The 26,902-nt window shown below is 52.5% G+C and overlaps 1 protein-coding gene across 1 annotated transcript; it reads right to left on the reverse strand.

The window, feature by feature from the left end:
* Positions 1-539: 539 nt before the first annotated feature.
* Aldh4a1 (aldehyde dehydrogenase 4 family member A1) lies at positions 540-26,571 on the reverse strand. The gene is made up of 15 exons (XM_057785324.1): positions 26,475-26,571; positions 17,500-17,593; positions 17,318-17,410; positions 16,329-16,376; positions 15,525-15,680; positions 13,946-14,095; positions 13,793-13,867; positions 12,546-12,733; positions 10,258-10,331; positions 8,548-8,744; positions 8,323-8,370; positions 7,523-7,675; positions 6,807-6,928; positions 6,007-6,125; positions 540-2,637 (listed from the first exon to the last, which is right to left on the reverse strand). The coding sequence occupies exons 1-15, from the start codon at positions 26,501-26,503 to the stop codon at positions 2,525-2,527; spliced, it is 1,659 nt and encodes a 552-aa protein (XP_057641307.1). The 5' UTR covers positions 26,504-26,571; the 3' UTR covers positions 540-2,524.
* Positions 26,572-26,902: the final 331 nt, after the last annotated feature.

The following is a 26,902-nucleotide window of genomic DNA, read 5'->3' on the forward strand; positions in this document are numbered from 1 at the left end:
CATCACCAGGTGTGGACGCAGGAGTACAGCAGAGATATATCTAGGCTCACATTCCAGAAATACCACCCTCTTGGTGTGGTGGTTTGAAAGAAAATGGTCCCCAAAGGGAGTGGCACTACTAGGTGTGGCCTTATTGGAGGAACTGTGTCACTGTGGGATGGGCTTTGAGGTGTCCTATGCTCAAGCTACTCCCAGTGAGACAGACCACTTCCTGTTGCCTGCAAGATGTAGGCCTCTTAGCTCCTTCTCCAGCTCCATGTCTGCCTGCACACCACCATGTCCCACCATGATGATAATGGACTGAACCTTTGGAACTGTAAGTGAGCCACCACAACTAAATGTTCTCTTTGTAAGAGTTTCTGTGGTCATGGTGTCTCTTCCCAGCAATAGAAACCCTAACTAAGACAGCCAAGAAGTACTCTGTCAGCTCTGCCTCAGTTTCCCCATCTGTAAAATAGGTACTTGCTAGTGGAATTGAGAGTACAGAGACACACGGAGTCCTTGATGTGTGTATTAGCCAAGGTTCTGCAGGGACACAGACTCCATGGGGTGCGGAAAGGGAGGAAGATGGGTATGAGGAGACAGATGGAGGGAGGGTGGGAAGGCCAGGGAAGAACTGCCTCCAGAGAGAAGCTGCTGGCAAATTCCCCACCTGGGCGAGCTCATCCACTGCTGTATTTTAATATTCAACTGATCATTCAAGGTCCATTCACACTATGAAAAAAAAATCTGCTGTGCTTCCTACAGTCAGGCATAGAGACACCCAAAACCCAGCCCTCGGGAGGCTGAGGCATCCGGATTTGAGGTCAATCTGGGCTACACAGCAAGACCATGCCTCAAAACAAACACGCTGGGGGCTGGAAAGATGGCTCATTGGTTAGAGTGCTCACTGCCCTGTCAGACACCTAGAGTTTGGATCTGAGCACCCACACTGCACAGCTCACAAATGCCTGCCAACACCAGCCCCAACTGTTTTAATCCTCCCCTTCTGGCCTCTGTGGGCAACCAGTACACACAATGTGTGTATATACAAACACACAAACACAATAAAAATTTTAAAAGCCCACTTATTTAAATCTTACTCTCATCCAAAAGATACCTTTACAGAAACTTTGACAATGGCTGAGCAGATCTCTGGGGGCTGTGGCCCAGCAAAATTGACACACAGCACACAGTGGTGGTGGTGGAACAATGTGCAAAAAGGTGAAAGGTCTGATCACTTGTCTTGCGCTGTCCAGAATCCTCATGGATTAGCTCACTTGATACTCTGTGTACACGGGGAATCGTCGCCATTTTAGAGCTGGAGAGATGGAAGGTTGGGGAATTTGCATAATTTTTTGACAATCACATTGGTGGGAGAGAGAAAGCCAAGATCTAAAACCAGAGTTCAGATCAGGCTCCAGAGTCACTACTTCCTCTAGCAGGGACTCCCCAGGCTCAGAGCCCACCCATCCCACCAAGGTCGTCGAATGCACCTTATGACTAGACACTGGCAATACACTAGATTGGGACAGAGAAGCTAGCCAGCCCCTCATCTCCCTCCTCAGCCACCACAACTTTGACTGGGTAGCTGGTGTTTTTCTGGGTGGAAGTAAGTGTACCCCACCCTCTCTCCATATAGAACCAGCAGAACTAGGACCACTGCAGCCCAGCCCTGCTCCCTGGGAGACAGCAAAGACCCTGAAAGGAAGCAGAACTCAGAGCTGGCCTGGTACCGGTACCTGCCTCTGAGTGTAGATTGTAGTGACCTGGAGTGGCCCTTGGGGACAGCCATACCAGCTCTATGTGGAGCCCTTAAAGGGGAACGCTCTCAACAACATCATCCAGGACTCAAGTAGGAACTCACCCTAGCCACCCCTGGGCTGGCTGCTCTGACAAGAGCATAAAATGGAGGCCCACCTCAAGGTTTCCCAGATGACCACACTCCCAGCAGATGGCCAGGAGGGGTGAGGGCTCAGGGACACCCAGGCGACCTAGAGGAAGGCACATGGGTCTAAGGCATATGGCTGGGCACAAGTGCCTGCAGGAGGATCTAGCAGACCAAGGGGCGAAGCCAACTGGCACCCCTGTAGCCTCCTGACTGAGGTCCTATCTCACTGGTATGTGGAAGGGCCAAGGCCAAGGTCAGGGGTCTGAGTGATGAGGAGATTCACCAAAGCTATCTCCTTTCCCCAGAGGGTCCCGAGAGTGTCTCTCTGTCCCGAGTGTCTCCGAGCCACCAGGCCTGGGATGAGGGGACAGAAGCAGACAGATGGAGAGCCTGCCAGGCACCAGGGTGTTTCGTAGAAGATGAGATTTCTGGGTGAACTGATTCTTCCTCCCCAGTATAACCCAAAGCCAAAGCCTGGGCACCTGACACCAAATGAGGAGGGGTCAGGATGCAGCCCAAAGGCCAGGACTGGATCAAGTTCAACTGCAAAGAGTCCAGGAGGAGCTGGTGGGGAGCGGGGGTGGGGGGGTCAGTGCAGAGATGTCAGTCATCTGGATGGACAGACAGGTGGATGGTACAGGTGATGAGCAGAGCTCACTGCATGTAGGAATATCGCCAGTCCCCCAGGGGCTTATGAGTTTCCTTGATGACCTGGGGCGATGTCCAGCGCAGGATGTAGTGGGGGCCTCCCGGTTTGTCATTGGTTCCTGTGGAAAAGAGAAGGCACACTGGTTCTTGGCAGGTGGTGGGCACACGGGCTGGCAGTGAATGGGGCAGCACAGGGGTGAATAACAGCTCCATCTACAACACACCCCGCTGAGAAGCTTAGAGAAGGAGAAACTAAACACATGCACGGTCTCAGAGCTGGCTGAGAACATCAGGACCAAACGTGCATGGCCAGAGGCCAAGTGTGCACAGCCAGAGGGCAGCTGAGAGGCTGAGGCTTACAGTACCAAAGAGATAAAACGCCAACCAAAAACAACACTGCCCAGCCAAGTTGCTCTTTAAAAACGGAGAGGTGGACAGTCCAAGACAAGAATTAAAACACAGAAGCCGGGCGGTGGTGGCACACGCCTTTAATCCCAGCACCCGGGAGGCAGAGGCAGGCGGATCTCTGGGAGTTCGAGGCCAGTCTGGTCTACAAGAGCTAGTTCCAAGACAGGAACCAAAAAGCTACGGAGAAACCCTGTCTCGAAAAATCAAAAAAAAAAAAAAAAAAAAAAAAGAATTAAAACACAGTATCTGAGTGAATCACTTGATCATAAAAGAAGTTGGTAAGAGAGAAAGAAAGAATGAAGTAAGCATTACCTATCAGCAATCACCTTAAATGAAAATGGGCTAAATTCTGCAATTAAAAGTCATAGTGAAGCCGGGCGGTGGCGGCGCACGCCTTTAATCCCAGCACTTGGGAGGCAGAGGCAGGTGGATCTCTGTGAGTTCGAGGCCAGCCTGGTCTACAAGAGCTAGTTCCAGGACAGGAACCAAAAGCTACGGAGAAACCCTGTCTCGAAAAATCCAAAAAAAAAAAAAAAAAAAAAAAAAAGTCATAGTGAGTGAATGGATTTAAAAAACAAGGTCCAGGTTGGAGAGAGTGCTTCCTGGTCTTCTAGAGAACCAGAGTTTGGCTCCCAGCATCTATACAGAGCAGCTCACAACCCCTAGTAACTCCAGCTCCTGGGGATCTGACACCATCATCTGGATCTCTATGTACCTACATACACATGGCCTATTATTCACACACATACATAGAATTTTTAGTTATCTTTTTTAAAAAAAAAAAAAAAAAAAAAGATGCTGGGCCAGGTTTGGTGGCGCACACCTTTAATCCAAGCATTTGGGAAGCAGAGGCAGGTGGATCTCTGTGAGTTCAAGACCAGTCTGAACATAGCACATTCTAGGCCAAAGTTTTTTGAAACAGGGTCTCACTATGCAGTCTTGGCTGGCCTGGAATTCTCTATATAGACCAGGATAGCCTTGAACTCAAGGAGATCCACCTGCCTTTGTCTTCCAAGAGCTGGCATCAAAGGCATGTTCCATCTTACCCAGCCAAAAAAGTTTATTTATTTTTAAGTAAATAAATAAACAAGACCCAATTATATGTGGCTTACAAGAAACTCACTTCACCCCTGAGGACACAGGAAGAAGATATAAAGGGTTCTAAAGACACAGAAGTAGCTCGCCGCAGATAAACGCTAAACAGCTAAAAGCTGGAGGGGGTATAAACGAGAAAACCTGGGACAGAGACGGGCAGCTGTAAATATGTAGGCCACCAGTATCAGAACACTGAAACACAGAAAGCTGATAGTAGGGGCTGGAGAGATGGCTCAGAGGTTAAGAGTATTGCCTTCTCTTCCAAAGGTCCTGAGTTCAATTCCCAGCAACCACATGATGGCTCACAACCATCTGTAAAGGGGGGTCTGGTGCCCTCTTCTGGCCTGCAGGCATACACACAGACAGAATATTGCATACATAATAAATAAATAAATATCTTAAAAAAAAAAAAAGCTGATACTAATAGACACAAAGGGAGAAGGAGACTCCAATGCAAAGGCAGAAACTACTCCACTTCCAACAAAGGGAAGATCATCCAGAAAGGAAATCAACAAAGAAATTAATCACACGCACGCACGCACGCATGCACCACACACACCACACACACGCATGCATGCACACATCAATACATGCATGCACATATACACACACACGTGCTAAGGACGATGTAGAGTTTCGAAAGGGAAGCCTTACACATAGGAAAGTAAGTTAGTACAAGATTATGAAATGGTTTAGAAATCGCTCTTTAAAAACTACAACAAAAGCTGGGCGGTGGTGGCGCACGCCTTTAATCCCAGCACTCGGGAGGCAGAGGCAGGCGGATCTCTGTGAGTTCGAGGCCAGCCTGGTCTACAAGAGCTAGTTCCAGGACGGGCACCAAAGCTACAGGAAAAACCCTGTCTTGAAAAACCAAAAAAAAAAAAAAACAACAACAACAATCAGCCGGGCAATGATGTATGCCTTTATTCCCAGCACTCTGCAGGCAGAGGCAGGTGGATTTCTGTGAGTTCAAGGTCAACCTGGTCTATGGAGCTGGTTCCAAGACAGCTAAGACTATACCTGTGTACCATGCCCCCTCAAAAAAACCTACAACAATCCTTCCTGGGTATTTATCCAGAAAAGGAAATTAAAGCAGCATGCTAAAGAGACATCCGTGCACCAGCCTTCACTTCTCTGTTCACAACTGCCAAGAAAAGGGAACAACCAAAGGACCCATGACACACAGGCGGTTGAAAAAATACGACACCTACACATCATGGAATGTTATTCAGTCATGAAAAGGGAACTGGGAACCATCATCCTGTATGAAATAAGCCAGGCTCAGAAAGATGAGAATGGCGTGCTCTCGCGGGACCTGACAGAGCTGACCTCACAGAAGCTGGCAAAAACAGCAGTTACTAGAAGCTGGGAATTTGGGGGGACACTGAGTTAAAGTCAGGAATAACTTTTGGGGAACTACATTCTGTACCATAGGGTGAATATGGGTAACAATTAAGCCACGTACTTCAAAGACCTAGAAGAAAAGCCTTTGAATGTTTTCAGTCTGTCTGTCTGTCTCTCTCTCTCTCCACACACACACACACACATACACACACAAACGTACACACACACACACACACACACACACACATTTGAAGAGACAGACTGCCTGAAATGCTACATGCTGGTTACATGGGTAAAAAACATCCATCCCTTATTAACGTGTGTTCTGACCCTGGCTGCCACTAGGGCATAGTAGCCCCTGGCAATTCATTACCCGTCCAGAGATTCTCCATCTAAGACCTAGAGCGCACCGGACTCGGGTGATCTTGAGCCTGGTGGTAAAAGCGTGGGCACTGAAGCTAACATTCACAGCCCTCCCCCATGCCTCAGCTTCCTCCCCTGTACAATAGAAGAATGGCCTCCTAGCTTTGGAAGCCCCTGAAATGATTGTGTTTCATTCACACACCGCACAGTGGGCTGTTCTGTTTCTAGTCACAGCCTTCCTATGGCCTCTGACCAGGACCCGTCTCCCACCCACTCACCAGAGGCCCGGGCACCCCCGAAGGGCTGCTGGCCCACCACGGACCCAGTAGACTTGTCGTTGATGTAAAAGTTGCCAGCGGCATTCCTCAGCATCCTCGTGGCCTCCTGGACAATTGCCCTAGGAGACAGGACAATGATCAGAGGGGCCGCCAGTCCCAGGTCTGGCCTCCCAGCTAAGCAAGCAGCCAGCTGCTAGAGTGAGCCCTGGGCAAGTTAGTCTCCCAGGCTCAGCTCCTCCCCTGGGGCCAATGGGAGGCCTGGGTGGAGAGCACAGGGGATCAGATCAGGCTACAGCTGTGGGGCAATGGGAGTGGGGGTCCCAGTCTAACCCGGCCAGTCATGGAAACTTAGCTAACAGCCACACCCCATGCTTCCTCTTGGGCTCTAGCCCCACGACTGCTCTCTCAGAGGCAGACACGAAAAGGCAAAGAGTCAGTGTTAGGGTGGCAGGACCCAGATTAGATCTGCCTCTGCTGTGGCAAGCCTCCGCAGCATGGGGCAGGGCAGTCACCTAGCTCAGTGGGGTCCCAATAGGCCAATCATGATCTCCTAGGTCGGTCCCTAGAGATTCAGACAGTGGTCACGGGAGGGGGGGAGGGAGGGGGGAGGGCTCCCACTATGTGTTGCTAACAAGTCAGCCTGCTGTGCGCCCTGTGTGGGGCCGCCTGCCTATCGGTCTAAACAGGCAGAGGGAAAGCAGAGGGGTTAGCAGGAACTGCATCCAGGAGGTGGGGATGGAGTTGAGCTGGTGGAGACAGCACACTAGCTATAGCACTGCTCTCTGGCCGAGGCCACTTACTTATCCTGGGCGAACACTGCCCCCGTGAGGCCATAGCTGGTGGTGCTGTCAACCAGCTGCAGCGTCTCTCTGTACTTCTCATCGGGGTACACATACACTGTGAGCACTGGACCAAAGATCTCCTGGGAGAGGAGAGAAGGGTTAGTCGCCTGACATCCCCTTCTGGCCATCCTCTCCACCCTCCCAGGCTTCAGATCACACAACAGTCCTGAGCACGGGCCGAGCTGGGCAGATTCCTCCAGGTTCCCTCTGGTCTCTGCATGTCTGGCATTTGGCACAAGACCCAGAACTTTTCAGCCTCCCTGCCATGCCCTCACGTGGACAGTAAATCAGCCAGGTCCTGAGGAGCAGGAGGCTTCCTCAATAGTAGGTGCTAAGGCGCCCCTCCTCAGGGTCCCTCTCCCAGCGAGGGGCTGGGGTTTCCCTGGTCCTGCCCCCACCCCATCTCAGGCATCAGCCAGTAAGCCCAAGCTGCCATAATCCCACAGTGGCTGTGGTAGCTGTGGCAACGGAGTGGCAGGCCACAGCCAGAACCGACAGTGACAAGGACAGAGTCTTGGACAGGGCTGAGCTCTGGAACACAAGACCAGGTCTGTTCACTCCAGCTGTGAGCCACTCCTGCCAGGCCACCCCTCCTCATACCTCCTCATCCATGAAACCAGACAGCATTAGAAACCAGCAGGACGCTCTGCCCAAGGACAGCCCATTGCAATCACCTCCTTCATGATAGGCTCCTGTGGGTCCTTGCTCTCAATGATACACGGCTCCACATAGTAACCCACTGACTCATTGCACTGGCCCCCCGCCAGGACACTGAGGCTGGGGGAGGAGCGTGCATGCTCCAGCCACTTCTTGATGCGGGCGAAGGCCTAGGGCAGGTGAGCAGGAGGGTGTCAAAGACAGCTGTCCCTTACACTCATCCCCAAACACCTCTACCTAAAGGGCCTATGTGTATCTGTAGTATGCGTCTGTGTCTGGCTGTATGTGTAGTGTGTATGTGTGTGTGATTATGTAGTGTGTGTGTTGTGTATGTATATGGTGTGTGTATGTGAGTATGTATGCTATGTATGTGGGATCCATGTGCATGTATATAAGAGTGTTACATAGTATGTATGCAAGCTCCTGTGTGGTAAAGCCACAGGTATCCTTACATATAAACACACTCCGAGAAAAACATACAGAAAGGTGCATATAAAGCTACATGTTTACATTTAAGCACGTGATAGGTGTATGTGGCTAGAGATGTATTTTCATGGTCATACACTATGGTTTCAGAGCTGTGATCTCAAGTGCGCGTATATGGGCCTGTCTCTGTGCGTGTACATGAGTGTGTGCACACATATGTGCTTTAGGAGCTTGCTGAGCCTGGCTCAAGGGTGTGTAGACAAGAGCTATTTCTGGCCACGGGTGATCCTGTCCTCTTCAAGGCAGGGGGGCGGGGACATGCCTGGTTAGAAGCCACACTGACTAGCCTGCCCCTCTCTGTCCTATATCTGTGCCCAGCACCCCTCCCTACCTTGGCATCAATCACTGCGGAGAAGAAGGTCCCAAAGTCCTCTGCAGGCTGGGGACAAGGGAAGGAGCCATGAGACCCTGCAGGCCAGAGACAAAGGGAGTCCCTTCCCCACAGCCCACCCCACATGCACAGAGCCCCAAGGAAGGCACCCTGCCTCAAAGAGCCAGAGAGAGCTGCAGCCAATCCCATCAGCCACCTGCTGGGCGCAGCAGAGGGGCCACTCACATCGCCCACTTTGATCCTGCTGTGTTCCTCCAGCAGCCGCCCTTTGATCTGTGGCCACAGAGACTGGGGAACGTACAGGCGCGAGCAGGCTGAGCACTTCTGACCACCATATTCGAAGGCCGAGCGCACCGTCCCGCTCACCACGCTGTCCACATCGGCCGAGCTGTGCACGAAATGGAAATTCTTCCCGCCACACTCTACAGAGCACAGGGAGTGGACATGAATGGAGGGTGCTGGCTGCAGCCCAAGCCGCCACCCACAGCCCTGCATTCAGACAGTGAGAGAGAGCAATTAGAACAGAGAGGAGCAAGGGGGGCCACGAGCCAGGCCTGCCCCACTTCCCGGAAGGGGTACAGGAGAGCAGAGAGCATCGGCACCCGCTCCCCGTCACAGATGAGAAAACCAAATGGTCAATGTGAGGCAGGAGCATAGCAAGCCAAGCTACCAAGAGCCCACCCAGGCTTTCCTGAAACCTCTCAGGGAAGCCCACCTTTTCCCTTAGAGACCTTCAGTTTGTCACAGCACTGTCCAGCCTCAGTTTACCTGCTCAGTAACAACTGATAACAGCAGGCAAAGGCACATACCCCCTGTCAGGTGCTGGAGGAAGCAACCCTGAGCTGTCTCCCAGTGTCTCAAGGACTACCCCCATTGAGCCCCCCATCTCAAAGAGGGGTAAACTGAGGCAAAGCAACGAAGTCATTGGCTCCACATTGGGCCAAGGCCCTGAGAGGAAAGGGCCACCCACACCCTCCCCTGCAGGGTCCCCCATTCATCTCACAGATGAAAGGACCGAGGACATGAGGGCTAGGAAACTTTTCTTTTTTTCTGTGTTGCTTTGGAGCCAGTCCTGGAACTAGTTCTTGCAGACCAGGCTGGCCTCAAACTCACAGAGATCCGCCTGCCTCTGCCTCCCAAGCACTGGAATTAAAGGCGTGAGCCACAACGGTCCAGCCTAGGGCTGGGAAACTCCAATGCTACAGCCTACCCAGGCTCACCATCAGAGGTCAGCCAGCTCAGGAAGGGCCTTCCCACGGGCCCACCTCACACTAGCAGTTAGAAGGTTAAACCGCCAGCCACAGCTTCTGCTGTCAAGTGTGCCCCAGACAGAACTTCCCATGTTCTACAAACCTCTTCATCCACAGGGGCTTAGCAAAATGGGTTCTACGGCCCGGGGAGTCTGGGAAACATTGCATAGCCAGTCACACTTTCCAAGTCTATAAATGGAGTACTCAAGGCCTTGCAAAGCCCTGCAGAAGAGGACTCACTGGCTTTGCTTCACACATGTGTCAAGCTTTTGTGACCAAGGGATGGTTTCTCAGGAGTTATCACTGTCAACGAGAGGTGGCCCTGCTGTCCTCTCAAGCCAATTTCCTCCTCCTGTCCCCCTCCACAGAGATACACACACGCACAGACCAGGCTCCTGCCCCCCTGCTCAGACCCATGCCACCGGCCACAGCATCCCCCACCCCCCACCACATATGTGTGCTAACGGCTAACAGGAACACAGCCCTCAGTTCCACACACAGGCATGTTTAAATGCTCCGTAGCCACACATGGCTCCCGAGGGGGTCGCTGCAGAGGCAGGTAGAGAACTCTTCAATATGGGTTCCCAGCAACCTGAGAGAATCCTGGCCATTTTGCTCTATCTCTTGCTCTCTCATAAAGGCCCAGGAAGAGGGTCCCTGAAAGCGTGTGAGGGGCGGGGCTTACCTCCGGCCAGGCGTGGGAAGGTACGGAAACGGTCCAGATTCTGGGCCACCTGCTTCCACAGATGTTTGAAGGTGCTAGAACCAAAGAGTAGGGTGTCAGTGTCAAGACGTCTCGCTAGGAAGAGGCTAAAAGGCCTTGGGAGGAGAGCCAGCCGTGTGGAGGGGGTCACCGTAGTCACAGGATGTAACTAAGTGGGTGGTGGCAGCTGGGATGGGGGTTAGGGAGCAAGGCGGCACAAAGAAGGCCCAGATGCGAAAACAGAAAGTGCTGGTCCAGCTCTGTCTGGCACAGGGCTGTGTGATCTTGGGCTCATGACGTAATATCTCCAAGCCTTCAATTCTGCACCTCACCTAGAACAAGAATTGTCCGTGTGCATGGACTGTAGCGTGAGTCAAAACTTCGGGGCACGCGGGGCACACTGCAGTGCCTGAGAAGGAATACACAAACCTGTGGCTATGAGAGGCATCCTGGCCCAGTGCCTGGCCTGACCAACCAACCCAACAACTCAGGCTGTGTGCCCCCACCTGCCGCCCCAGAGACTCTGCCTCCTCCCCAGGCTTCACTGTGACCAACCTCAACACCACAAAACAATAAAAATGCTAATCACCCAGCCACGGTAGCTAATGGTAATTTATGGCTTTCCTACCTTCGGCCTAGCAGCTTGCCAGAGCGTGGCAAACGGGGGCCAGGCCCACTCCGCTTGCTAACAGGCAGAGACCCGAGCATTGGCAGAGAAGGCCTCTGGGGAAAAGGCCTCCTCAGCAACTCAAACTGCCACCCACACCAGCGATCCAGGCAGAGAAGGTGCAAAGAAGCCACTGTAGGTGCCCCACAGCAAGAGTTAGCTGCAGATGCAAAATGGGACACCAGGCTGTCCCTGTCGCCTCTACCCAGATGCCCAGAAGGCTCCTCGGTCAATGATCTACACAGGACTCCACTTCCCCCAAGCCTGTATGTCTGACAGGGTCTATCCTGGTCTACAATGTCCTCTCTGCCAAGGCCAGAAGGTCTTAGACCCACACCCCAGCTTTGCAAACTGCCAGCAGCTTGCCAAGCTGCTCTGCCCTAGGTTCTAACATCCCTGCCTGGTCCGTGGCCATTACTCCAATCCCTGGAGCCCACAACCTCTGGAGCAGCCCCAGCCAGTTCCTAGGAAGGGGTACAGTTGCAACAGCCAGGAGGGCCAGCAATGGGCAGACGCAAGATATACAGACCCAGGGCCTAGAGTGGGACTGGGTACCTACAAAGTGTTGTCCACCTCTAGCTAACAGCACCATGACACACACAGGCCCAGGGGGACCAGAGCACACACAATATGAATTTCTAAAATAAAACAGTCCCAATTAGACATGGCCGGGCCATCACTACTGGAAATCTTAGAAAATAAAGCCAGTCACTCCCCAGGTCCAATGGGCAGCCCCTGCCCGAGACAGAACTGTGCTTACAGCTTCCCTACAACCTTCTGTGTCTCCTGTCACCTTCAGCATGCAGCCCAGACACTTCTGTAGATTCCAAAGGTTCCTAAGGCTAAACCTGAGAGGTGGGGCCAAGGCAGGCAGGGCTGGGGATGGCGAGGAGGGGACTTCACTATTCACTTATTTCCAGCTATTTCCAGACACAGCACAGAACCCTGTACTGCAGGGGATGGAAGCCACCTGCTGAGTCAGTGAGCTGGTGACTGGGGCAGATGGTCCAGCCCTCCCCCAACTCCACCCTGCAGGCCCAAGGGACATGGATTAGCCTGCAGGCCCCCTTGGTGTCCTTCCCCTTCTTATCACCATGTCCCTGCCTCCTCACCTATGCCTAGCAAATCCTTCACCCTTTTCCAAGAAGCAAGGCCAATAGCTCCTGTCTTCAGTCCGCCCATTCATGCCCTCTATGGTAAAAGGCTGCTCTCAGCCACACAGCATTCTCCTTTCCTATCCTTTCAAACACTCAGCAAGACAGGGACTACCACCAGGATGTGGAGACGCACGCCTTTAATCATAGCACTTGGGAGGCAGAGGCAGGCGAATCTCAGTGAGTTCGAGGCCAGTCTGGTCTACAAAACTAGTTCCACGACAACCAGAGAAAGCCCATTGTGAAAAAACCAAAACCAAAATCTGAGAAAAAAAAAAAAAAAAAAGCTAGGGACCACTGATTAAAAAAACAAAACAAAACTAGATTGAGAGAGGATGGTCACAGAGAGAAAGCAGGTATTACCAATGTGTGACCTCCGGGTTCACAGCCCCAGACAGCAGTACCATTCCCTTATACCTGTGCTCTACCCCATCCCTGCGCAGACTTACGGCACACTGCCTGTGAAGTTGATGCCACAGAGGTGCTCTGAGCTGGTGATCGTGTCCCCGAACGTTGGCCCATCAGCTGGCACAAACTGGATGATGTTGGGAGGCAAGCCAGCCTCCCGGAGGATGCGGTAGACGGCATAGCTAGCCAGCATGGCAGTGTCACTGGGCTTCCACAGGACCACGTTGCCCTGCCGAAAAGGTGTGAACGTGGCTCACAAGGTAGTGGGATGCCAACCACACCAAGCATGTACCCCATTGCACCTCACCTGATAGCACGGTCACCCCTACCTGGAACCACGACACCCCATGTCTCCCCACCTAAGCCCACCAGGTGATATCTATCTGCACTGTCTCCAGAGGACCCTGCATGGAGGCCCTAGGCTTCACCTCTGACTTGAGCCTGGGTTCCCTTCCTCTGCAAGCCTGGGCGGAGTCCTGCCCTCACTGCAGGCGAGGGCTGTTCTCAGTGTTCTGGGCCACTCCTGGGTGTGGCTGAGCAAGTACAGACATTTTGCACGTGTGTTGGGTCGGAACACGTGCAGCATCCATCATAGGCACCAGAGGGGCCCATCTGAGGATGCAAGAGGCTGTCCCTGTGCCTGGACATAAGACACACATCGGGTACAGATGCCCTGCCTGGGGTCCAGGTTGCTGGGTCAACATCAGCCCTCCTCCTGCCCAGCCTATTGAGGATTGGCCTGTATGCCCCATATCAGACTAGGAACTCCCACAGGTACAAACACCTTTCCTCAACAAATTCCTATCTGTTCCACTGTTTACTAGCCTCGCAAGGAGGTCCCTACTGTAAGTCTCTAGTGTCACCTGGCAAAGAGCATGGGGCGACCACTTCTCTCATTGCTTTTTTAGTTAAATGACATCATCAGCCCAGTGCCAATGGCTGTCACACACCATCGCCATCGGCAGTCACTGGACCTGTGGCTCGCTCTCGCCTGGACCTCCCTGGTGTCTAGATCTCCCTCCATCTCTGACCCTCTATCTCTGAAACCCAATGATATATATGCACCCCACCAAACACACCTAACTGCTCCTGTTCAACAGTTCAACAGTTTAACTGTGCCTCAGCCTGGGGTCTCCTCCAAACAAACAAGGCTATGCTGGAACCCAGAGCTTATCTGCAGTCCCTGCTGCTACCATCTGCACTTCTCCCATGCCTGAAGGCAGGGGCTGTGTTGGCTTGAGATCTGGGGCATGACTAACTCTAACTCCCCTTGTCCCCGGCTCCTCACCATTAAGGCGGGTGCACCCGCCAGGTTGCCTCCGATTGCGGTGAAGTTGAAGGGGGAGATAGCTGCCACGAAGCCCTGAGGACAGAGGGTGAGGGTGGGGCACAGCCAGAGACTCCCAGGAGCCCCTGTGGCCCACTACCTGCCCTGCAGTACCTCCAGACCCCGGTACACCACGTGGTTGGTGCTGGGTGGCACACTGATAGGCTGCTCCCCCTCCAGCTCCACGGCGAACTTGGCGTTGAATCGAAAGAAGTCGATGAGCTCCGCTGCAGCGTCGATCTCCGCTTGGATCACGGTTTTTCCCTGGTAGGAGGGCAGCCTATGTTCAAGGACAGCAGACAGGCCAGAGCCAGCCCACCAAAGGGAACAAAAACCTTCAGTGGGCTGACCAGGCCTGGCCCCAGGACTGAGGAGGGAAAGGACCTGGTTCTCAGGCATCCAAACCTCCTCCATCAGACAGACTAACGCACGCTGGACCAGAAAAACATCCACTGGCCTTCTTGCAGAGCTACCCGGCTTATAATTCTTGGCATACTGTTGGAGGGTGCCGCCTAAGAGGCTAAGACTTGCCTTCAGAGTGCTACCTAGACTCCCTTGAGTCTCAATCCAAATAAGAAGAGACCCCAGTGTGACAACCCACACGTCTATGTCTATCTTCCTGACAATTTGACTCACATCACAAGCTCAACACTGAAAAGGCAGGGAGCTGTCATCCCACCTCTATGCAGCAGAGGGCGCTCTCACCATGGAGACAGGTGAGCAGGTGGAACTCCAAGTGCAGCCACTGGGGTTTTAGCTTCTGTTAGGGGAACTCTTGGAGGAGACCAAACCGTGCCCTTCTCCCTAGCTCCTTCCTAGCAGTATGTGGCTCAGTTGAAAAGCCCATTTCTCAGACTCCATTTCTCAGGAGACGCCTCTGACAACTTAAAGATGAAGATCAAGGAAGACACTTCTCGCAGGGGCAGCAAAGAGATACGCTTAGCATCCGGCAGCTACCTGAGCTGTGACTGTAACTGACAAGGGACAGAACACTCCTGAATGGAACAGAATGGCCCTTCTGGGCCTGGAATACCAGGAAGCGCCAAAGGACAGGATGGGGCCAGAGTCCCTTCTAGGCAGGGGATACTGGCAGAACTAGAGGAGGGCTGGGTTTCCCAGACTCCTGCTGAGTCCAGACTCCATCACAGGCAGAACAGACTGGCAAGGAAGGGCAGAAGTGACTGGGTAACCAGACAGAGGATGGGTAGAGGGGCCCCGGCTATGGGATAAGAACCTGGGAGAGAGACCCACGTGGTCCCTGAGTCAGGAACAACTTCGTGGATGTTTAAAAGCTCCCTCTGATGGCTGCAGGGAGACCAGAGGCTGGGTCCGACCTGCAGCTCATGAGCCCTGTGAGTCCCTGCATGGCTCCGCATACAGCCTGACACATTTGTAGATGGCAGTGCCATACAGCGATGTTGGAAGGCTAGCAGGGCAACTGATGATCCTGAATGACAAAGGCTTGGCCCAGAGTAGGGGACAGGAACAAAGGGGAGGTCATGGACCATGACAGGACACGCGGGCTCAGCACAATCTGCCTAGCATGGTAACCTACGTTACACCCCCGACTCCAAGGAAAGTTTCTGGGAACGTCTCCAAGCTTCCAACAGCTCCTGGCACACGGAGGCTTTTCAGCTGATGTCTAGTGACAGGAATGGAGTAAGCCAGCCTGACAGGGCCTGTCAATCCTCACCTGTCCCACCATGGTCTTGGCGAGAACCTCAGCCCTTCGTGGCCCGCTCAGCATATCTGCCGCCTTCAGGAAGATCTGGGCCCGGTCTGCCACGGGCTTCAGGTCCCACTCTTTCCTGGCAGCCAAGGCACCTTCGATGGCTTTGTTGAGCAAGGCCTGGAGAGAGAGGTAAAGGACTGCCTTCTGATTGCCCAGCAGGAAGGGCCCCAGGGCACAGAGGAGGGACCAGAAGGACACAGCTACCAGCAGAAAGCCCCCAGTCCTGTCCACACTGCTAGAGACAGCCTATCCTTCTGTCATTCTGAGGCCTTTCAGCTGCTACAAAAGAAAGTCCCTGCCCCCCTTCCGCCCATGGTCTAACTAAAGGGGTACCGCATCCTTGGGATCCGAGGGGCTCCAGCCTTGCTGTTAAAATCGCAGCTTGACACACTAGTAGCTGCAGGTGACGCAGACCCCACCAACCCTCATGACCACGTGGTACCAGCCATCAGCCCCTCCCACGGGCCCCCTCTCTCACTCTCTGCCTGGTTTCCATCTATGTCTCTAACTTCTCTGGTGCAAACTTACAGAATCTACCCCTTCCCTCCCCCAAAAGCCCTCCCCAGGTCTCCCTGGAGCAGTGGACACGTTACAGGGAACATTCAGTGCTGCCCCCACTCTGACCAACACAGCTAGAACTTGGCTTAAGTTAACCTGTATGTGACTGGTTGGTTGCAGGCTCAACCCAAAGACTCCCAGGGCCAGGGAGAGAGGTAGGGGGGTGCACCCAAACCAGCAAGGCAGCCATGGTCACCAGGGACTCACCTTGTCTGCATAACAGAACTTGGCCACCTTGTGTCCATGGTTAAAGGGCTGGAAGAAAGGGCAGGGAGCATCATGGTTCCTAAGTAAGGCCAAGACCATAGACGTCTCTGCCTCCGTGTTCAGTTAGTTACACATGCCTGAATCCCAGCTCATTCACCTATGACACTAGGAGATGGCAGCTCCCTCCTCCTCCCCCTCTCTCCATGCCTAGAAGCCACGCACCAGCCTCTGTTAAAAGTCCTTCTAACAGGCCCATGAGATAGCTCGGCGGGTAAAAGCGCTTGCCACTCGGGCTTAGTGATCTGGTGATCTGATTCCATTCCCAGTACCCACCTAAGGGCGAAAGGAGAGAACCGACCCCACAAAGCTGTCCTCTGACTTCCACAGGTACCCTGGGCTCAGTCACAGAGCTATGGGAACACGCAGGGAAAGGTAGGGTAGTTCTGTCAAACTGGATCCAGCACACGGTGCTCTTGAAGTTCTAGCTAAATAGACTCATTGGCAAAAAGGCCAGCCCCAAGGGGGCTGAAGAGATGGCTCAGAGGTTAGGCGCACTGGCTGCTCTTCCAGAAGAGCAGGGTTCAATTTCCAGCACCCACATGGCAGCTCACAACTGTCTGTAACTCAAGTTCCAGGGGATCTGACACCCTCACATAGACATACAAAACACCAATGAACATAAAATTATAAAAATTTAAAAAAAAAAGTAAGCCCTTCACCCCTACCCACCCCCCACTCCCAACCAAACGCTCTGTGAGTTTCCCTGTTCACTGTAGTTCACTGTGGTCCACCCTGGTTTCTAAAGGGCTGAACCCAGTTCTCTGTCCCTAGCTTGCAACTGACCCATAGAAGAATCCGCCAGGGACAGACACACTCTTCTCAGGCTCCTTCTGTGGACATGACTCACGAGTGGGCTGGGCATGGTACCCTTTGTTCTAAAATTTTAGACATCCTAGGAATTCAAATTCTGGGAGGTGACAACGACTTACCGACAGCTGGTACTGCACATCAGAAGTCCACACCTCCTCGTCCCCGACAACACAGGGGATGGCTTCTGTCTGGCCTTTCAGGTTCTTCAGAGCCTGGGGAGAGGCACAGAGATGTGGATGGGAACTTCCGGTGTCTCTTTGCTCCATGTCCCACACACCCTGGGGACACCCCACCCTGTTACCTTCTGCAGTGCCTCCCGCTCGGGGCTGCCCTGAGTGAACGCTAAGATGGGCTCATTGGCCACCTTCAGAGAGGAGGTGTGCTTCCAACGCAGCCTGGAAACAAAGCACAGAAAAAAAAAAAAAAACAGGTAAGTCAGCAGCCACCTTGCCAGTCCCTCTGTCTCCACGGGTGGTCCTGGGCTGACCCACATGGCTGAAATCCAAGCAAATCCAGAGTCTGGGGAGACAGCCGGCTTTGGTTCGAGTCTAATACTTAGAAGTCATAACTCTACCATTGTGTGTCTTCCGTCACATGACTTGCCTGCTCTGAGTGTTTCTAAAGCTACTGAGTGAGAACCCACATGGTTACTTGAAGTCAATTCTATATAGGTTGGAGGCCACTGTCCCTTCTTTTCTAAAAATCACCCCACAGAATCAGGCTTTCTCTGATATGGAACAGGCAAGCCTGTGAGAGCTGAGTCTCTCGGTGTGAGCCAGGGAGATACCCTCGGCAGAGAGCCAGCATTCAGGTGAGCAAGAGCATCAGATACGGACCGTGAACTTGGATGTCGGGCCCGAGTGCTGGGCACAGCAACCTGGTCTGGGGAACCAGCGTCAGGTTCCCACAACCTAGCTGATCATTGACCTCCACCTTCTTCCTTGTCTGGGGGTGCAAAGGAGGGAAGATGCAGGGGATTAGAACCAGCACTCGGGGTCCATCCAGAGCTAAAGGCCTAGCTCGTCCACTTCCCAGACATGAGATGTCCCCTCAGCCGTCAGCTTCTTGTGTAAATGAGGACAGCTCAGAGGACACCTTAATGCTGGCAACATTCACAGAGCACAAGGTCCCAGGCCAGGCCTCACCAGCTGCTCAAACAGCTGCCCCTGACAGAACAAATCATCCAGGCATTTTTATAAGGAAAGTTTATAAGGAATGTTCAGGAGGAAGTTCCACCCCCAGCCCCCTCCCTCTTCCATTTCTCTCCAAACCCTGCTGCATCTCAGACAGCCCATAACTGGCTGGGTAATCGGGAGTGCCCTGGGTTGGTGTTGCTGAGAGGGATGCTAGAGTTGGGAGAAAAGCCACCCCTCTGAAAACTGTGGGTGCACAGTGGCCTGGACCGTGCTTAGACAAAATGGGAGCTGTCTGGGCTTCATCTATCTTGGGTCAGAGTGATGCTGTTGGCTGGGCCTCCATTGGCGCAACCATGCTCAGCAGGACAGAGTGGCCAGGCTGAGGGAGTGGGGTCATGTGTTTCTTTTATCATGGGAAGGAATGTGAGGGCCCAGAGGTCACCTGGAGGGAGAAAACAAACCCGTGTGGGGTGGGTGTAGCCCTAGGCAACATTCCAGAAGGAAGGAAGAGCAGAAAGGAGGGACAATACAGGCGCGGAGAGGTCTATAGGGTTGAAGTTGAGGAAGAGAGACATTCACTGGCAAGATCTTGAAGAGGAGGGAGGATAAGCATCTAGCTGGAGGCGGGGAGAGCGTCCTTTCTCCCCACAGTCACACCCACAGGCCAAGTCACCCTCCTTCCTCCCACCCTTGTCTGGCCAAGAAAGCATAGGTAGGATAAGACAGCTGCAGCCCCCAAGGCTACCCAATCCTGCCTCCCATGAGCCTCCTGTTCCAGTACAGGACAGTGAGGCCCAGCTCCTAGGGTTGCTATGGAGACCGGACAGCTAAAAGAAGGCAAAGTTGAGAAATCCACCATGTCTCCTCCTCCTGCAGTCCCGGAGCAGGGAGAGCGGAGGCAGACATCTCTAGGGACTGACTGTGGAATGGTAATAACCTCGTCCGTGCTTCCTTAGCTGGACATGGACTGAGTCCAGCAGGGCTCCAGGCCTCACCCTACCACCCACCAGGTTGGACACTGCCATTTCTGGAAACAGAGAAACCAAAGCCAACACCCCTGTCTGTCAAGATCCCTCTTGGTCAGCAACATTCATCATCTCAGCAGAGGAACCAGAATCAAGCTCACCTCCCGCTGTGTGTGAACAGGCCAGCCGTCCCTCCCCCACCGGCTCTGGACAGACTTACCCAGGCCCAGGAGTTTCCAAAGGCCCCGCACACCAGGACCACATTCAGGTAGAAAAAAGTCAGCGTGTACCCCACCCACACCAGGCCTCTCCTCCCTGCCACCCCCAAACGTGATACCCGAAACAGAAACCCCACAGACCTCCCTCCACCTTTCCTGGGGCAGCAGCCCACTGTGACCTCAGGCTCACAGGAACTTTCTCTGGCCCTGGAAAGTCTCCAGGCCCCGGAGAGACTAGTTCAAAGATCAAGTTGAACCCGAGTCAATCGGTGCCAAAAATAACAGGCGTCTCTTCCAACAGGCGATCTTCCCCCCTTAGGCTCATGGTCCGACCCTGTTTGACAGGCACCCCTCCACGAGCTTGGATGAAGATGGAGCTGGATCAGTCCACAAAACTCAGGGCCTCTATGACAAAGGTTCTCAGCCTTCCTAATGTCACAACCTTGTAATACAGTCAGTTCCTCATGTTGTGGTGACCCCCAACCATAAAAATACTTTCATTGTTGCTTTGTAACTGCAATGTTGCTACTGTTACGAATCATAATGTAATTTTTTTTTTTTTGAGATAGAGGTTTGTCAAAAGGGGTTTCGACCCACAGGTTGAGAACCACTGCTCTAGGAGGACTCCCCAAGGACCTTCCAGGCAGGATGGTTTCATTCGTTCATCCATTCATTCATTCATGCAGCCAGCACACCTACCCCACAGCATCAATACAAAGTTAATCCACCCACCCAGCTGTTTATTCTCCACACATTTCCTGGACTCAAAGGTGCCTGGTTCTGGATGCAGACTTGACCCCACTCTCAATCCTCTGTCTGTGGAGAGGAAGTGCAGGGTAGGGGTTGTACCCAACTTGGATTTCCCTAGCAACCTGAGAAAACACAGCCCTCGGGACCTGCAGCCGGGACCTGCAGCCAGGAAGAGATTCTCCCCAGTCCAAGCTTCAGAGCCCATGCTCCCCTTCGCCCTAGAAGCAGGAGATGTCAGGATTTCCAGGAAGAGCCTGGGCCAGCAAACTCAGCACTCTTTAGGGGAGGAGATGGGGAGGTGGAGGGCACAGGCTCTACCCCGTCCAAGGGTCAAAGTGCCACCAGCTCGATTCAGAGATGATTCATCAGTCGCATCCCCTCCTCCATCTCCAGGCTGCTCGCGCCAAAACCAAAGCTACGCAACCCCGTCACACCAGCACCGGGGACGTGCTCTGAGAAACACACACCTAAGCAACTTAGTCATTATGGACGCACCATAGGTCATCAATTCAGAAACCTCACAGACGGAAGCCACTCTAGAGGGGGTCTTTGTCAACCGGGCGATGCTGTATGCAGGACATGCACAACACTGCCAGGCTGCAATACGGTGTCCTGTTTTTGTACTTTATACACAGGGTCTCACTATGTCGCCCAGACTAGCTCCAAACTTGCTATGTAAAAGATGACTTTGAAGCTGGTGGTGGTGGCGCACGCCTTTAATCCCAGCACTCGAGAGGCAGAAGCAGAAAGATCTCTGTGAGTTCGAGGCCAGCCTGGTCTAGAGTGAGTTCCAGGACAGGCTCCAAAGCTACAGAGAAACCCTGTCTCGAAAACAAAAACAAAAGCAAACAACAACAACAACAAAAAAAAAAAGATGTCCTTGAACCTCCTACAGACAGGCTGGGATTACAGGAGTGATTCTTTGTACTGGGTTTACGCAGCGTTGGGGATGGACTGCAGAGCTTCACACGTGTTAGGCAAGTACTCAAAGAGCAGATGCTCCTCGGGCTCTGCCATGAACCCCCAGCCCTCTGTGAGAATTATATGGGACCACTATGGATGAGGGAGTGAGGTCCATGATGATCTTCACAGCACAGTGAGGACGGTATTTTATTTCTTTCTTTCCAGCGTGTCACAGCCCACAAGTGACGATCAGAAAACGACTTGTAAGAGACGGTTGTCTCCTTAGACCAGGTGGGTCCAGAGAACCAAACGCAGGGTGTCAGGCTTGGCAGCAAGCGCCTTTACCCACTATGCCAGCTGTGGCCCCAAGACCCAGCACTTAACATGAAAACTGGATCGGGGAGACTTAACCTAAAACCACTCTTTCTAACGTGAAGATTCTGGATTCTCAGAAATCCTCAGGTTCGTTCACCACCACATCCCTTGCAGGACCCCCAGCTAACCCATCCTTTCCCCAGACGCCCCCCATACTTGGATGCCCCTCACAGGTGAACCCCCTAGTCTAAAGGGGGTTCCTTTCCCATTATCTCCAAGCCAAGCAAGGGGTTCCTGACAGAGCCTGAGCATCTTGCTCTTGAGAAAGCATCCGGCTCCTCGGAGCAGCCTGTGCCTATTCCGGCACATAATAAACACCACCAGAGAAAACACTTGGAAAGTACCAGACCCCTGGATCTGAACTTGGCCCGTACTCTCCTGCCAGCTAAATACCCCGCCAAGAAGAAAGCAAAAGGAGCTGTCTTACTTCTTTTGGCCTCCTGTTTTCCAACTGTAATCTGGGGCCTGATAAGGCAAATCCCCTTATCAGGCAATTAGGTGTAATCAGGGTAGCAGCGGAGGCTTCTGGGGAGGGGAAAGTACAGGGCTCAGGGAGGGCAGGTTATGCGAGCACTTTATCATCTCCTGAGCTCTTAGGGCGCTGCGCACTGAGACGCGTGAGGTGCAGACACCGTCCTCACGTCGTTTCTGTTGCTATGATAAAACACTCTGATGAAAACCAGCTTGGGGGAAAAGGGTTTATGCTGGCTCACAATCCAGGTCTGCCTCTGTGGGGAAGTCAGAGGCAGGTGCTTGAGACGTAACAGTCACAGTCGAGAGTAGAGGGAACACATGTATGCTCTGTGTCACATGCTCAGCTCAGGAGCCTAGGGAACTGTGCCACCCACACAGGGCTGGCTCTTTCCACAATTAACTTAATTAAAACATTCCTCCCAGGCCAAACCAAGGTAGCCGATTGTGTCAAATTGACAAAGCTAACCCACTTATCCACCCACCCAAGGCAGCAGGCTGCACTGCGGTCTCTTTTTACGGAGGAGTAAACCGGATTACTCCTTTGCAGCTCATGGTCACAGCTCATCTGTAATGGAACATACTTACGGCTCTTTTTGTCCTAGAACTTGCTCTGTAGACCAGACTGGCCTTGAACTCGGAGATCTACCTGCCTCTGTCTCCAGAGAGCTGGAGTAAAGGCATGTGCCACCAAGTCCAGCTTAATTTATGGCTCTTCTTACTTAAGAGATAATCTCTGGTCAAAGAACAACTCAGTGACCCAGCCTGGGTGACAGGACAGGTCAATCCCCTGACCACACACATTATATCAGAACCACTCACTTCCCATCTAGAGAAGGAGACCTCCTTGGTTAGACAGTCTAGCACAGCCACTACTGTATAGACCAGGCTGGCCTTGACCTTACAAAGATCCGCCTGCCTCTGCTTCCTAAGTGCTGGGATCAAGTGTTGCCCTGTTATCCTTGGTATTTCTGTCAGGGCTGACCACCAAGGTAGCCCACTGTGGTTGAGAGATGGGTCAAACCACTCAGCATCCATGAACTCAATTAACCCCCAAGACAAACCTAGTTAACTATAATCCTAGTTACTCCGAAGCTGGGGCAGGAGGATTGCCAAGTTCAAAGCCAACCTGTGCAACTTAGTAATATTTTGCCTCAAAATAACGGTGAAAGAAAATGGCTGGAGGGCTGGAGAGATGGCTCAGTGGTTAAGAGCACTGCCTGCTCTTCCAAAGGTCCTGAGTTCAATTCCCAGCAACTGCATGGTGGCTCACAACCATCTGTAATGAGATATGGTGCCCTCTTCTGGCCTGCAGGCATACATGCAGACAGATTCCTGAGAATACTGTATACATAATAAATAAATAAATCTAAAAAAAGAAAAAAGAAAGAAAGAAAGAAAGAAAGAAAGAAAGAAAGAAAGAAAGTGACTGGATATTCAGCCCTGTGGTAGAGCACTGGTGTTACATGCACAAGGTTCCTGTACTGCGGGGGGGGGGGGGGGGGGGGGGATATCTCCACAGAAGACAGCCCTGTGAGTCAGCTCCTGCTATTGTTCCCATGACAACAGAGAAGCCAAGCCACCTGCCCAGGGTCACAGAGCTGCTTAGCAGTGGGGCGAGGGTCCAAGCTGCACTCTGCTCCCGGTCATTCTGACAGCAACAGCGCAACACCACTGTGTGCCAGGCAGACACTGTTGCCAGGTGCCAGTGCCATCCGACCAGAACAACGTCAGAAGCATCGTGAGGACCTCAGATGCCATCTAGTCCTCTGCATCTGTGAATGTGCACACGTGTGCACAATGTATTGCTGGGGATGGAACTCGGGTCCTAGGCAAGCACTCAACACAGGGCTGCATTCCCAGCCCTTACAGAAAAACTCAACAAACCAAAAGCCCAGGGTTCCATCCTCAGCACTGTATAACCTCAGCATGGTGGTGCACCCTCGCAGTCCCAGCGCCTCAGATGTGAAAGCCTTCTGAAAGGACAGAAGTTCAATGCCACCCTCAGCTATAGAGTAACATCAAGGCCAGCCTGGGCTACTGGAGCGTCTCAAAGAAAAGAAAGAAAAGGAAAAAAAAAAAGGCAAACAAAAGCCACTGTAACCACCCCCTCCTCCAAGGCCACATGGCGAGGTGATGAAATGTCTGCTAGCAAGGAAGGCTCACTGGCAAGCTCATTCATTTACTCAGTGTTTGCCCAGGGATTAATTAACAGGTGTCAGTCCAGCTCCACGTCCTGGGGACGTCCAGTAGGAGATGACAGGCCCATGAAAGAGAAGGTAAGTTATGCGGCTTTTACCCACAATGTGTAGGACCACCAGTCTTTCTGATTTCGTATCTCTTCAGATTTTAAAATATTTTCATTCACATAACCCTGGGAATGGAACCAGGGCTCAGATGTGAGTCCACAATCCATTAAGAGCACAAAATGACAAAAAACAAAACAAAGAAAAACAAGAAAAAGAGAAGAACGGGTGCAGTGGTGCACATCTTTGATCCCAGTCCTTAGGAGACAGAGACAGGCGGATCTTTGTGAGCTTAAAACCAACTTGAATCTGCAGTGTGAGCCCAGGACAGCCAGGGCTGTTACACAGAGAAATTCTGTCTTGAAAAAACAAAAAACAAATAAACAAACAAAAAAGAATGAGGAACCAAACAACTACAGTGTCCTAGGGTCGTGCCTCTCCGCCGGCGACAACAAAAAGACATCTGAAGATTGTCCTAACTGAAGAAGCCACTGGCACTAGAGGCACAGGTCGGAAGGGCGGCAAAGCATTTGCAGGGTAGAGCAGCCCCCAGTACCTGCCCCAAAGGTGGGTGAATGAATGAATGAATGAACGAACTAATGAACGCTGCTGTTGTTAAGAAACCTATCTGGGCATCCTGCCAGGCCAGCCTCACTGTACAAAAAGCAGGCAGCCAGAGCCCAGAGAACTGGTTGCAAAATCCTCTTCCCACCAGCGAGCGGTTCAGGAGGCAGCACACTGAAGAGCGGAGATCTGGATCAAGATCAAACTACAACTCCAGTTACATCTGCCCGAACAGGCAGAAAAAGTTCCCCAGTTGCAAACGGGGACTAAGCAAGTTCCTAGGCTCGGTGTGGAATCCATCGTACTTGTTAGCTTGCTAAATGATACTGCTATCGGAACTGTTTTATAATGTGGACTGCCTTCTACAGCCAATCAGGGGATCTTTGTGTCTATATGCCTTTCTCACCACTAAGCAGTGGGTGGTCTCAGTCCATAAGGTGAAGAACTGGAGTCTCAATCTGAAAGAGAAGCACACACACTCCAATCCCATCTCATCTTCCTGACAGCTCCCCACCAGAATGTACAGAAGAGTTGGTTGGAACTTGCCCATGACATCCCATGGCGGGGGCGGGGGGCAGGGAAAGGCTCACTGATTAACTCAGAAAGATCACAATTCAGTGGCAGAAGACGCAATGGGTCGCAGGCCACAGAGCCAGCAAATAGCAATTAAAGTGGGGGTGCAGATGCTGCTGTGTAATCCTAAAATGCAGACAGAATGGATGGAATAACACCCACACCCAACTGGCTGTGAGTCCCACTGGACCAGGATCTTGGTGAGGGTGCTAAGGTTCCAGCTGAAAAGCAGTTGTGCAATTGGATCTGAAGAGCGAGCAGCACTGTCCTGGAGATTGCCAGGTTCTTCATTATTCTAAGAACTTTATCTACGTCTTATGAGAAATCTGAACAAAAATGGCAGTTTAGACAGGTGTAGTAGCCCTGGCCTTGAACCCTGCCTCCGCCTTCCAAGTGCTAACCAAACACTTCTCCCCCCCCCCCCCAGACAGGGTTTCTCTGTGTAGTCCTGGTTGTCCTGGAACTCGCTTTGTAGACCACACAGGCCTTGAAATCACAGGGATTCTCCTGCCTAGGTCTCCATAGAGCTGGGATTAAAGGTGTGTGCAACCACCGCCTGGCAAGAATTTATCTTAATGAATTTATTTAAATCTCAAGCCGTAAACCATTCAGAACCCAGCATCACACGTTATAAAAGTCATTATGGCACCCACTGAAAAACAAAAGCCCAATATTGAACTGCAAAGGGAGTGGAGTAGAAAAGTCCCCGGGATCATCAGGAGGCTCCAGAACGTGAACTGAGGAATGTCCTAGGGCTGGGAGAGTCAACAAATTTGGAATATTCCGCGTTCGGAGAAAGAGAAGTGAAGAAACGGGACGTGCGACACTGTCCGGGCACCGCACCCGACTGCAGGAGTCAGCGCTGGGGGGTAGGGGGTCTTGGCTAAGGAAAAGAGACCATCTAAGGAGACCCAGGAAGACGCCGGGTCTCCATGGGAGAGTGACTCTGCAGGACGCGACCCTCCAGCTTAGGGGAGTCTTGGGGACTTGGGAGAGGGTGACTGCAGCTCAGAGCACCCGCAGGGAAGGAGTTGCCCGCCGTTCTCAGGGCTCTGGTAGCAAAGAGTTCACTCACCCTGCGCTCCTCAAGACGTGGGAAAGCATGGCTCGGCTCAGCACTGGAACGAAGTGCGTCGAGTGGAGTCTGAAGGTCCCTCGCGTCTGTGGGAAGCTCCGAGTCCTCCCTGTGAGGATGGACTAGTCAAACCTGGAGCGCACCACCTCTGCGGGAGGAGAAGTATCATCCGGTCCACCTGCCTTGGGGTCCTTCTGCCGATACCCCCTCCTGTCAATAAACAGCAGCTTTAATTAGCATCACAAATGCCACTGTGAACCGCGGGGTAAGAGAACCTGGCAGAAATGCACTAAAATAGAAGATCTTTTCTCCTCTCCTCCTCTCCTTATGGTATGACCCAAGGGTGTGAGCCTCATTGACCAATCACAGTCACTCATGGAAGCCTCCGGGCCAATCAACGGGACCCGCAAGTTGCCTACTTCTTAGGT

The sequence above is a fragment of the Chionomys nivalis genome, chromosome 11, assembly GCF_950005125.1.
Source record: "Chionomys nivalis chromosome 11, mChiNiv1.1, whole genome shotgun sequence".
NCBI classification, from domain to species: Eukaryota; Metazoa; Chordata; class Mammalia; order Rodentia; family Cricetidae; genus Chionomys; species Chionomys nivalis.